The sequence below is a fragment of the Centrocercus urophasianus genome, unplaced genomic scaffold (assembly GCF_019232065.1).
Source record: "Centrocercus urophasianus isolate 14NV4802_14NV808 unplaced genomic scaffold, USGS_Curo_1.0 seq_43, whole genome shotgun sequence".
In the NCBI taxonomy this organism is placed as follows: Eukaryota; Metazoa; Chordata; class Aves; order Galliformes; family Phasianidae; genus Centrocercus; species Centrocercus urophasianus.
Genome location: NW_024885011.1, coordinates 590,091 through 602,341, shown reverse-complemented (window position 1 = coordinate 602,341; position 12,251 = coordinate 590,091). Strand labels below are relative to the sequence as shown.

The 12,251-nt window shown below is 57.4% G+C and overlaps 3 protein-coding genes across 3 annotated transcripts; all 3 read right to left on the bottom strand.

The window, feature by feature from the left end:
- Positions 1 to 17: 17 nt before the first annotated feature.
- Positions 18 to 2,389, bottom strand: IQCC (IQ motif containing C). Its single transcript, XM_042834141.1, has 5 exons — positions 2,261 to 2,389; positions 1,988 to 2,131; positions 1,149 to 1,488; positions 844 to 962; positions 18 to 418 (listed from the first exon to the last, which is right to left on the bottom strand). Exons 1-5 carry the CDS (start codon positions 2,372 to 2,374, stop codon positions 377 to 379), a joined length of 759 nt encoding a protein of 252 aa, XP_042690075.1. The 5' UTR covers positions 2,375 to 2,389; the 3' UTR covers positions 18 to 376.
- A 120-nt stretch (positions 2,390 to 2,509) lies between these two features.
- CCDC28B (coiled-coil domain containing 28B) lies at positions 2,510 to 4,007 on the bottom strand. Its single transcript, XM_042834142.1, has 6 exons — positions 3,923 to 4,007; positions 3,273 to 3,677; positions 3,045 to 3,193; positions 2,811 to 2,965; positions 2,710 to 2,732; positions 2,510 to 2,607 (listed from the first exon to the last, which is right to left on the bottom strand). Exons 2-6 carry the CDS (start codon positions 3,410 to 3,412, stop codon positions 2,556 to 2,558), a joined length of 519 nt encoding a protein of 172 aa, XP_042690076.1. The 5' UTR covers positions 3,413 to 3,677; positions 3,923 to 4,007; the 3' UTR covers positions 2,510 to 2,555.
- Positions 4,008 to 4,652: 645 nt separating this feature from the next.
- Positions 4,653 to 12,227, bottom strand: TXLNA (taxilin alpha). The gene is made up of 12 exons (XM_042834134.1): positions 12,134 to 12,227; positions 11,723 to 11,868; positions 10,509 to 10,847; positions 9,934 to 10,025; positions 9,424 to 9,594; positions 8,841 to 9,035; positions 8,532 to 8,651; positions 8,173 to 8,247; positions 7,550 to 7,642; positions 7,069 to 7,164; positions 6,572 to 6,934; positions 4,653 to 6,229 (listed from the first exon to the last, which is right to left on the bottom strand). The coding sequence occupies exons 2-11, from the start codon at positions 11,829 to 11,831 to the stop codon at positions 6,584 to 6,586; spliced, it is 1,641 nt and encodes a 546-aa protein (XP_042690068.1). The 5' UTR covers positions 11,832 to 11,868; positions 12,134 to 12,227; the 3' UTR covers positions 4,653 to 6,229; positions 6,572 to 6,583.
- Positions 12,228 to 12,251: the final 24 nt, after the last annotated feature.

The following is a 12,251-nucleotide window of genomic DNA, read 5'->3' as shown; positions in this document are numbered from 1 at the left end:
TACAGATTCAAAGCACCTGTGGCCTTCAGGCATTTTAATTCCACCACAAGCAAGGAGCTGGTCAAAGTGGAACTTCTGTGACAACTTTCCCAGCCTCAATTTACCCTTAGGACAGGTTCTCAGGGAGGGAGGACTTCCTCCAAGACACAGAACCTCCTTAGTGTCACAGTGTCACTTCATTCCTGCTTTGACCAAATACTCCCATTTAAAAGAAACAAAAGTCTTTTGCCACGTGAATCTGGTTAGGAGAACATCAGCTCACAGAGTTGGAGTTTCCCCAGGGTGCTGCTGTGAAATCATGTTGTGACTTTGCTGCTGCAGCTCCTCTGCTCCCCCACAGCAGCACAAAACATCCTACGTGCTCAGGAATGCCTTCCTAGCTGTCAGGAGACTCCAGCCTCTGTTTCAGCTTCAGGTACTACAAGAGAAAGAAAATCAAATTTTAGCAGTTAGATCTCAGAGACCCAGAAGCAGGAAAGCACCTGCAGTTTAGCCAAAGTCATCACACTTGGCCAGAAGATTCACATGAACTGCACCCTAACCAATGCCAACAGCAGCTTGCTAAGTGAGATAGCTCCTAGGCACGTTACTGTATTACACACACACAGCACTTATCAAACAGCAGCCTCTCTGTAGCAGGACAGAAGCTTACAGCCAAAATCTAAACAACTTCTGCTTTCCTTTTTCATTTTTTTCCCCCTCACTCTCAAAAAAAAAAAAAAAAAAAAAAAAAGGCACAGCCATCATCTGATCCAACCCCGAGGAAACCGGGCCCCCACCACCCAGCCTCTCACCCCATCACAGATGGAGCCCCTCTGACCAAGAGGCAGAGCAAGCCCTTACATTTTTACGGCTGTCAATTGCTTGTTGCAACCACAGCAGCTCCATGATCAAGTGATTCCTGAAGGACTGAAGGCCAGGCCGAGTTCGGGGAAGCTCCTTTACATCCACAAGTGGAATTTCTGCAAAGGATTGGAAGAAGCTACTGCTAGAATACTGAAATTGCATCTCTTTCCTGCAGTGAGAGATTCTGACGTCTCCAGTACATTCTCAAGGCTTCGATTCTCCAAAGTCCTACTTCACCACCTGCACCTAGTTATTCAACCCACGCAGCAGAACACCACACTGCAGGGACTGCTGTCTCTTACCCAGGCAGGCTTTGAGGGAGCCTGGTTCCAGATCAGTGCTGTCCCATACAGATGAAATGCTGCTGCTGTTCTGCCACTCCTTGCTCTCCGATGGGGCACTGCACCTTTTTTCAGTGCTTTTACCTGTGACTGCCCCTAGATTTGCAGGGCTTGCTACCCTGCATTCACCCACAGAACTCAGTTCTTTCTCACTTTGCAGCCGGGCTGTAGGTTTCACGCTATTGCTGGAGCCCCAGTCCCATTCTGGTTTGGGAACATCCAGTTCCTGCTGTGTTTTCTCTGTGCTGTCCTTGTCACTCAATACAGCTTCTCGCAGAGGTGAGCGCTTCTCTTTCACTGGCTTCTAGGAGACAAAAGTGAAAAACTGGACAGACAGACATAAAAAAACAAACAAACAAAAAAAGCACAGAAAGCTCTGAAAGGGGCAGTGCTGCAGGGCAGCCGTTGTCCTACCCAGAGATCTGCATTACCAGCAGCTCGGCCACAAAACCTGACGCTGAGATTTGAACCACCGCAAACTTTGCCCCAGGCCTTTCTCTCAGGACGGGAAGCCGCGCTACGAGCAGCGCTCAGCCACCGCGGGAGGGGGGCAGACCGACGGGAGCTCGGCACGCGAAGCGCGCAGTTTCTCGTGCAGTTGGAGCTCCGAGCGGAGCTGAGCTTCACCCGCGGGAGGCAACGCTCAGTCAGCGGGAAGCCCACGGCGGGCCTCGGCCGCACAACCGCCCCGTTTCCTCCGGTGACGAGGCCGCAAGGCAGCCCGCTGCCAACACGCGGCCCCGCCGCGCCCAGCGCCCGCACAGAGCCGCGGCCCCGGCCCGCCCCGCACCAGCACGGACCTCGGAGACGAAGACGGGTCTGGGCAGACAGAGGCCCGTCCAGCGCAGCTCGCTCAGCTCCCCCTCGATCTCCCTCACCACCTCCTCGTACTCCGCCCGCACGCCCCGCAGCCGCCGCCGCAGCAGGAAGCCCCGGACCCCGGCCTGTGGGCAGAGCGGCGGGGAGAGCGGCTCAGCGCCCGGACGGCAGCCCGGCGGAAAAGAAGCGACACGGCCGGGTACGGAGCGAGGTACGGCTTTAATGAAGCGCGGCGCGGCCTCCCGCGGCCCCACCTGCAGCCGGGTCACCGCGCGCAGCAGTCGCCGCCTCTCCGCGCTCTCCTCCCGGGGACCCGGAGCCGCCGCCATCGCCTCCGGAGCAACGAGGGCGCCGTCCGAGGACGTCATCGCGCCGTCCGATGACGTCACAGCACCGCTGCGCGCGGCCGACCAAAATGGCGGCTGAGGGGGGTGTGGGGAGCTCGGTGACCCGCGCGTCACCGCCGTCGGCCCCGCAGGGTGGGCCAGGGAGGCTCCGCCGTCCCGTCCTCCCCATCCCGCGGGGCCGCCTCCCCGCAGCCGGCGGTTGTCAGGCCGCGGCCTCCTCAGGGCTGGGGCTCTCGGCCAGGTGCAGCTTCTGACTGCGTTGCTGTCAAGGGAAAGCACGGCGGGACGGCACGTGCCCTGCACCACCACCACCACCAGAACCAGCACCACCGCCACCCCACGGCCCTGCAGGATACATGGAGCTGCTGAGCTCCTCCAGCTGCAGGAGGCAAAGGCAGAGGTTGAGGGGCCTATCAGCGCTGCAGGGCCGGGCACGTGGTGAGGAGACGCCACTCACGTGTGCCAGCAGCTGGTCCAGGTTCCTGTCAGCCACCAGCTTCTTCTGCTCCTCCGGGAGCTCCTCCACGCACACATCCAGGCCGAAGTGCAGCCGCGCCAGCTTCTCCTGCATCTCACGCACGTGCTCCAGCTGCTCGAAGGAGCATTCCTTCCCTGCACCCGCAAGTAGAGCTGTCACCACCCACCAGCGTGCCCCCCTCTTCCCCGCGTCCCCTGGCTCCCGGCCGCTCACCAAAGGCCTGCAGTTTGCCTGAGTGGAAGTCGCTGAGCAGGCCGAGCAGCCCGCCCTCCATCTCGCAGACATCAGAGACCTCGGTGAGGAAGCTGTGCTGCAGCGGGGCCCCCCGTGCTGCCCCTGCCCTCACCCTCTCCTTGCTCGCCCTGCACAGAGAACACAGACGATGTGACACCCCCAGCCCGTCCCCCCAGCACTGCTCTCTCCCCCCACCCCAGCACTGACCGCCGGGGCCTGGCACGCTGTGAGGGCAGGGCGGGCAGCGGCAGGGCGAAGGATGCGCTACTGCTGGTGGGCAGAAGCCGTGATGCTCTGGCGGGTGCCAGCTGACCTCTGGGGCTCCGCTTCTTCCTCCGCTCCTCCATCCCAGAGCCACGCGGGAAGCACCTGAGCAGGACGGGATGGACACAAAGCTCTCGGCAGCGCTTCCCCACGCGGGGCCTCCTGGTCCTCACGGCAGCCGGGAAGCCAAGGACAGAGCTCAGCCCCCACACTGGGGTCAGCAGCCAGGCTCAGGCTGCCTCATCCCGGTCTGCGGTGGGACATCACGGCACAGAGCAGAGCCTGGGATCTGAAAAACACCCGGGGCACTTCCAGCCGGGGATTATTCCTCAGCGTCTTCTCCCAGAGCTGCAGAAAAGAGGATTTCAGCCCCCATGGAGCAGGGGAGGACTCCCGATTCCCGGAGCCAGGGCAGAGACTGCAGGAGGGACCCGACATCCCTGAACCCTCCCCAGCGTGTTTCGGCCCCCACCGAGCTCCTCTGCCCCCTGGGCCCTTGACGGTGGCAGGACGGGGTGATGCGGCGGGTGCTGCGGAAGCCCATTTGTTCTACGAGCTCCGGCGCCGCACCACAGCGGCATGGAAACACCGACCTGTGCGAGAACGTCCTCCGGCCTTCGGTGCCACCCGGCTGCGTCCCCAGGACCGCTGGACCAACTGTGTTCCCGGAGCCCTGGGGCTGCGATTTGCATTTAAAGGGAAAGGGACCTTCCTCCGGCCTCAGCACAGCCCGGCCCCTGCTGGAGGGACGCCGCTGGTCGCCGCCTTGCAGCGCCGAACGCCGCCCGCTGGAGTGGCCACGGCGCGCAGATGGGCCCGGACCGCAGCACCAGCGTCGTATGGGGAGGGCAGGATCCGGCCCTCCATTCTGCACAGCTGGAGCAGATGCGGCAGCCGTGCACGCAGCGAGGGTCTGGGGTAGGTATGGGGTCTGCACCCGGGCTCCTTCCCTGCGAGCATCCTGATAGAAATGGGGGGGATGTCACTGCCTGCCACCCCCTTAAACCCTCCAGGGTCCACCGTGAGTCTCCTCAGCATCACCTGATTTGTGTGACCACAGATTTGCCCTTGCAAGAACAAGGGTTCAATCCTCTGGCACGTGGGACCGCAGGAACCCCCAGATCACAGGGAGTGAAGAGCAACAAACTGCCCGGTGCTGGGTGTCCCAGGCACAGACTTCCTCCCCCACTTGTCTGGAGGCACAGATGTGCCATCACCTTTGCAAATGAAGGTTCCCCCCAGCCTCTCCACTCCACTCAGTGCCCCAGATTTCAGTCCCAAACACGATCCTTAATGAATGAGAAATAACACAGACAGCAGCAGTGAGTTTGTGGGTGTTTCTATTGGATACGAAGATACATACATCAGCTCCCCACAGAGGTTATCTGTGCCATAACAGGAAAAAAAAAAAGTGAAGGTGTTTGTGACTTTCTGAGGGATTTTTCTTTGACTGAAAGGGCAGGAAAGAAAAATCCAGTGCCAGGCTGCAGCCCTTTCTCCCACCACCTTCATGTGCTCCAGAACGCTCCTGCCCAAGTCAGATGCAACCCACCCAGGAGGAAGCAACGCAGGCAGCGCAGGGCCAGAAGCAGCCCAGAAAGCCCTGGGGAGCAAACCGCAGTGATGTTCAAGATTGTGGCTCCGTGGAGCTTCAATAGACTCAACAGCCTCTCTCCTTAGACCCGAACTCTCCGGAATCCCCAGGGAATAAAGAGGGAAGCAGAAGCGCCTCCTGCAGGCAGCTCCCACGGCAGGTCCTTCCAAGGGCGCTGTACAGTTGCAGAGAAGATGCAAGAGCAGCTGCAGCCAGAAAAGAAACCAAAACTGTTCCGCCGAATGCATTCACTGTGAGGAACAGCTCAGCCAGCTCAATTCAGCTTCAAGCAAAAGGAAGGCAATGCTGAAAATAGTCTGCTGTAAAGAGAAGCTGCAGCAAGAGGTTTGCAAGCAAGTCGATGTCTCCCAAACGAGTAGTGAAAAAAAGGAAGTGTTGAGAAACTAAGGAGAAATCCCCCAAGTTCTGCGCCAGATTGCCTCTCGTGCCATCAGAGCCCTCCCAGACACAGCGGCAGCAGCTCAGACTTGGTGACTGCCAGCATCTGGGAGATGCTGTTCTGAAAAAGCAGAGGGCAAGGAGAGGCCCAGGCAGCACAGCCTGTCTGCAGGGTGTGACGCTGCAGAAGGAATCGGCCCACAGCACCAGCCTCGAGCTGGTCCCAGCGATTCAGCTTCAGGTCATGGAGAAGCCACAAATTTGATCCTCCTGGAGCCCCAGCTCCATGAATACCTCTGAGACCACCCCACTCAACACCAAGGGAGGGTCCTGAGGCAGGGCAGAGGAGTTCGGTCACAAGGGCGTCCCGATCCCCTCGCACAACTAATCACAGGTGCTTGTGCAAAACACTTCGGAGTTAGACCTTTGGATTAACTGTTTAATATACTTGTGCACATGTGCGTATAGCAAAGAGGCAACTGTGAATCATAAGGCTATTGAAACACTGGCAGGTTCTAGGAAGAGCAAAGGCCCTGCAGGGTGCCTGGGCAAATCCGGTGTCCCCAGTTTCTCTGCTTTTCTGTCCCTGTTCAATACACAAAACCCATACAAGAGGGGAACTGGACGGTTCTGCTCAAGAAAGAGCTGCCAGCCAGGGCGTGAGGAAGCAACAGCAAGTCCAGGAGCCGCCTCCTGCCTGATGCAGATCAGGGAGGGAGAATCCAGCGCTGGGAAATGCTTATGTTCTCCCTTGCTCAGTTCTTTTGCTCTCACCCAGTGTGACAGCATTGCTGTGAAGGTGGAGGAAGCGACGTGTCCTGCTGTCCCGGTGCCGTGAGCCGGAGGGCTTGGGCCGATCCGTGCCCTTGCTTTCCTGTGCTGCACTACATTTTAGGGGAGTCGCAGCCTGCCAATGACAAGGTCTTTCAGTGACAGGGACAATCAGCTGAGTCTCCATATATTAGTTATTCACACACGCAGGGAGGTGGGTCATTCTAGATTTCATATATATTCATATATAAAGTGTATGTTGCCCTGCACGTATTTGATATCTCATATATACACACACACATCATCTATGTGTATATATATATATAGAACATTTAAAAAACCCTCCAAAAGCCTAAGCTAGGAAATTTCACAGCCCAAGGAGGGCCGTCCTCGTGCCCCCATCCAAGGACCAGGAGAAGGGCTTCAGATGGAGCCTGCAAACGTTCGTGCTACCCTCCCTCTCCCTACTCCCGCCTACCACACAGCAGGCTCAGTCAGCACCCTGAGCGCCTTCCTCAGTCCCGCTCTGCCCCAAGGCTCCTGTGCTCAGTTCTCCAAGGCTTTCCGCAGGATCTGTGCTGTGCGCCGCCTTTCCCGAGTGCAGGCAATCCTCAGCCAGCCGCTGCTCTGCCGGGGCTCCTCCAGCTGCCGCCTCGCAGCCCCCCCGCGTTGGCTCCTTCAGAGCCTCTGTCGGCTCCACGTCTGCCCGCGCCGTGTGGGCACACAGGTCCTGCACCTTCTTGTTGAGGTCGTTGCGCTCTGTTTGCAGGGCTCGGCACAGTTTCTCCAAGCGCTGGATTTTCACCTGAAGCCCCTCCAGCTCTTTATCCCGAAGGGTTTTCTGCAAACAGAGAAGCGGTTCAGATCTACCACACCGGGGACGCAGGCAGAAAGGAAGAGAGATGAAACTTCAGAGGGAAGCTCAAAGACCACTCAGTTGCCTGCCTGAGCACAGAGCAGCCCCAGCCTCCTCACCTCCTCAGCCATTTCCAAGAGAGCCTTGTTGCTGCTCTCCCAGCGAGAGCGGTACATTGTGGTCTCCTTCTCCAGCTTCTTAATTTTCTTTGTCATCTGCAGAACAGTGACAGAAAGGCAACTGATAAGCCAGAATAATGCAGCCAGGCACATCTCACGTGTACTCCAATGGACTCCCACTTCCCCAGGGCAGACAGCAAGATCCTGCTGTCCTGGGAAATGTCTTCTGGTCTGTTGGTGGGAAACCAACAATAAACCAGGAGACGGTGGTAGCGCTGCTTTTCCTGATCCAGGAGGGGTACAGCCATCACCCCACGAGTCCAGCATCCACCTTCTATCAGCAATCAGTTTGTGCCTGATTTTAATGCCAGCATAACTCAACAGAACAATACAGCTGCTTCTCATCCAGCTCACAGAGTAAGTGAGGAGAAAGGCAGCACCCAGCCTGCCAGCCACTGCAGGCAGCGACAGCAATCCCTACCTTCTCCATTTCCTGCTTAAATGTTGTGAACACTTCACTGCTTTTGGAAAGGGTGTTCTGGAATTCTTCAAACTTCTCTGTGTAGAGAGCCAGCTGTGGGAAGAGACAGAGTTACAGCTCCTCAACATGGCACCTCCTGATGGCCTTTCCCAGGAGCGGGGAGACGTCAGCCAAGAAGTGAGCCAGTCGTCTTGTGACCGGACTTTATGACTAACAAACTTGCAGCAAGGGGCTGCTCTGCCAGCATTAGGCACTGCAGAACGTGGAACAATATTTCTTCTCTCTTAGGGAAACACCCTTAGAGAGCTGTGTGTTCTCCAAACACCTCCTGGCCTTGGCAGGAAGCAATTGCTGGGTCTGATTCAGCAAAGCGTGATCACACAACTGCTCCGAGCACTGGGAAACACACTGGTGAAACCAGGGCTCCTTTCTTTCACAAGGAGGAGAAGCTGAGGAAGGTTTCATCTCACACTGTGCTTCACACAGGCACACAAATATCACACTCAAGAGCATTCCTGCCTCTGTGGTTTTCACATTAAGGAAATTCAGGCTGTTCCCTGCTGAAGGAGGAAGGGAAAAAACAAATGACCAGGCTGAGCACACACACAGACCAGGTAACTCACCTGCTGCTTGAGATGAGTCTCCTGCTGCTTCATCAGCTCACACATCCTCTGTGATTCCACAGCTTCCTTCAGCAGCTGGGAAAGAGCAAAAGCAGTTACCTCGCTGCTGCCAGAGAAAGCCCTCAATATGCCATACGCTGCTGGTGCTTGGCCTGGAGTCAGCAGAGGGCTGGGAGGAACAGCACCAACAGCTCAGGCTCCAGCCTTGCTTCTGAGGCAGCTGGGGGAATGGTTGCTGCTGCATACACAGCTGGGACGGCCTGATCTGGTAAGGGCTCTGCACTCGGGAACCCAACCTCCACAGAGAAACAGGGCGAACACCTAAGTGCTTATAACCAGTACAGAATCATAAGACTTACAAAGTCCTTTTCCCGCTGATGTCTCTCCTCTGCTTCCTTCAGCATTTCCTGTGCCTGCTGGAGCTTGGCATCCACGAGCTGCTGCTGCAGGTCCTTGTGTTTGAACACCTTATCAATGTGCTGCCAAAGGAAACGCCACCAGTCATTGACATGCGAGGCCAGGGCCCTGCTACCCGTGTGGCACGGATCCCAAGGAATGACCTCAAAGCCCAAGGGCTCCACCTCCCCTCCAGCAGCAGTTTCTGCCCTGGAAACGCTCTCCAGGGCACAGTGGGTGAACCACAGCAGGCTACGCCAGGCCCGACTCACCTCCTCCCGCAGCTCATACTGCTCAATGAGCTTCTTGAGCCGCTCTGCCAGCTCCATGTTCTCCTGGCGCAGCTTGGAGTTCCTCTCGTTGTGCTGCTCCATCTGGAGCTGGATGTCATTCAGCGTCACCTGGAAGTGGGATGTCACCTCCTTCCGCTTCTCCTCTTCCTCTCGTGCTCGCTGGACACCCTCCTCCTGTGTTAGAAGGGCAGACAGCAAGGCCACATCAGCCTCTGCGCTGGGCAGGCAGGTGAACAAACCTCCCTGGGCCGTGATGATCTGAACCACCCAACTTCCCACTGCTGTTGGTACCAATCAGGAAGGCACTGCGGGCCACTGCTCGGCAGCTTCGTCACTCCAAGAGCTGAGCAAACCCGCTAAACATCGCTTCCCTCAGAAGACCACGTGGGTCAGCTCCCTCCCCTCCTAACCCTTGCAAGATGACCGATTAACAGCAGAACTGAAGCCCTGCTCCGGACATCAGACTGTGGGCACCCACTCCTAAAAGTACGTCTGTCACAGTGGCTCACAGCCCTGCAGCAGGCTGTGTTTGGGACTGCAGCAGTCCCAGGAGACGCCTTGCCTTGAGGGTGCGGTTGTGCCTCTGGAGCTCACGGCACAGGCTCTCCAGCTTGCTGCGGGCCAGGATGGCCTTGCTGTGCTCACTCTGCAGGTGGTCCTTCTCTTGCACCAGCTGTGTCTGCTTCTTCTGCAAAATCTTCATCTGTTTCTGGGAGTTACGGTGCTCTTCCAGCTAGGGTAGGAGAGCAGAGGGCAGAGATGCAGCAAAAAAGACCAGGGCAATGCTGTGCCCATATAAGGGCACACAGAGATCAAATAGGTGTTCTGACTACTCTGAGGGAAGGACAAGAGCTTTATAATACAAAAGCACAGTAAGATCAATACAGAACCCAAGGTCTCCCTGCACACAGCCTTTCTCCTTCCTGAACTAGCATCCTACTGGAATTTGTGAGAGGTGCACTTTCCTTCAGGACCTCCATGCATACACTGCTTAAACAGAGCAGAGCCCTGAGCACGTGGCCAGCTGTCCTCCCACTGCCCCAGAGCCTGGAATGAAGAAACAAGGACTCACCAGCTCAGCGTATTTCTTGCACAGTGCTGCCAGTTTCTCCTCTGGCGTGCTCAGGGTGTTCAGGGTCTGCATCAACAAAGTAATTTCTTTGCCTGGCACAAGACACAGAATTAAACAGAAAGATGACAGCACTTACACAGAGTTCTGGCTTATAAAGGTAAGGACAGGAGAGACAAACCAGGTCTCACATCTGTGGCCATCTTGGCCCAGAGTTCCCATCTCCAATGCCTACTGGGGTTTGTCCCCCAGATCTCACTGCATTCAGCAGGTGAACAATTGAAGCAGCTGAGGAGAGACCTGGTTATCAGAGTGGGGAACCACCAGTGGACTAACCAGACAAAGCTGTGTCCAACAGAGGGGAAATCTGCACAATTCAGAGGCTGCAGCAGCACTCAGGGCTGATCAGAGTCTTTGAAACACTCTGTTTCCTTGCATGCCACAAGAATAAGATGCCTTGCTATTTTCACACATACTTAAGGCATTCATCTCTCTAATGGGACCCAGTGCAGTATAAAATCCACGTCTGCACCAAAGCTCTCAGGCTGGTAGCACAGCCACGGCAGGAAACCTCTTACCTAGGCCCTTGGCTTTCTTCTTTTCCTGAGCCTTCTTCTGATCCCGCTCCCCACACTCCTCTCCAGGTCGAAACTCTTCAGTCCCCTTCGTGCCTTCCTTCTCCCCATTCATCTCAGGGCTGCCTGACTCCTGATCTCCGTTCCTCGGGGACTCACTGCGACACTTCTCCACCTCCTCTGGCTCCACAGCCTCACTCTGCCCGCCGTCCTCGCCCGGACCCTCCTGGCTGGCATCCACGCAGTACGTGTTCAAGATGTCCTCAAGCTGCCTGCTCAGCTCTTCAGAGACATCCCGCACGGCAGGCCGGGAGGACTTTGTGTCCTCCTGTGTGAGGGGAGCTGTGGAGATACGAGCACAAAAGCGTGATGCTTCCCCACACCGTCTATTCTCTGCTCTCTACAAACACGCAGCAAAGGGAAGGCTTCCCCGAGCACCTCACTGCTACACTCCCAGCACACAAACTGCTTTGTTCAGGCTGTGCCTCCAGCCAGCTGCCCTGACAATGGAGGTGCATTCCTAACAGCCTCTCTTTTGATCACAAGAGCATGACCAAGCCCCTGACATCTGTCAAGAGCAAGAACTGCCCCCTCCCCACCACCCTCTAACGAAAGCAGGTTGTGCATGAGCTTCCCCTCGGAGCAGCAGCCTGCTAATATCCCCAGAGCCATGCCTTTTAGCACAACAATAGATTTTATAATCTGAGCTAGCCTCTTTCCTCACATATATAAGCAGCTGTACTGGCTCAGATGAAGCACATCCCATCCCCAGCAGCCCCTCAGCACTTCTCTGCGTCCAAAATTCCTTCCAAGCAGAGCCTACAGCAATCAGTTATTAAACTCACTCAACTGCTGTTCATTTCCACGTTTACTAGAACGCGGGGCAAGGTTACCTTTAACCACCATCTACTCGATTACCCATTTCTGTCTTACAGAAATTGAATGTTACAAAGCACCAATAACAGAACCAGTCGCTGCGGGAGAGCTTTCTGTGAGCCTGAAGGACCGAGCAACGCCAACCCCATCGATCCCAGGTCAGAATCAACTCCGCGTTGTGGGAAAGAAGCGCTAACGATTTGGAACTGCGTGCACGTGGGAACAGCGGGAGAGCAGGATCTTCTGCCCCGGAATCACCGGCACAGGTCAAACAGTGGCACAGAACGGACCCCCGTTGTACAGAAGCAGCGCCAGCACGGCAGCCCCGCGCGCCGCCCCACCTTCCTGCGCTGCGCTGGGTTCGGCCGGGTCGCCCTCCTCCGCCAGAGCGCCGCTCGTTTTGGCCGCGGGCCGCGGGGCCGCCTTGGTCTCGCCGCCCTGGTTCTTCATCGCCGCGCCGTCTCCCGCTCAGCCTCGCCGAGCCCCGCTGGAAGAGAAACCGCGGCTGAAGGCGAGCCGTGCGGTGCCGGCCCGGGCGGGGCACGGAGCCGGGGGAGCCGAACCCGCCGCGCCCCAGGGATGGCATCGCGGAGCCGCCCCCGAGGAGCCCCGAGGAGCCCCGGCCGCGGAGCCGCTCCTCCCCCCGGTACCGCCCGGAGCCCCCGGGCCGCTCCCGACGTCCCACGTGACCCCCGTGACGTCAGCAACGCCTCCCTTCCTCCCACGGCACCACGATGACGTCACGCGCGTACCCCCGTGGCGTCAGCGGCAGCGCTCTGACGTAGACGGCCGCCTCTCCTCAGCCAATAAGCGCCGGGCAGCCGGCAGCGCTGCAGTGTAGCGGCGGGGAGGGGGGAGGGAAGATGATCG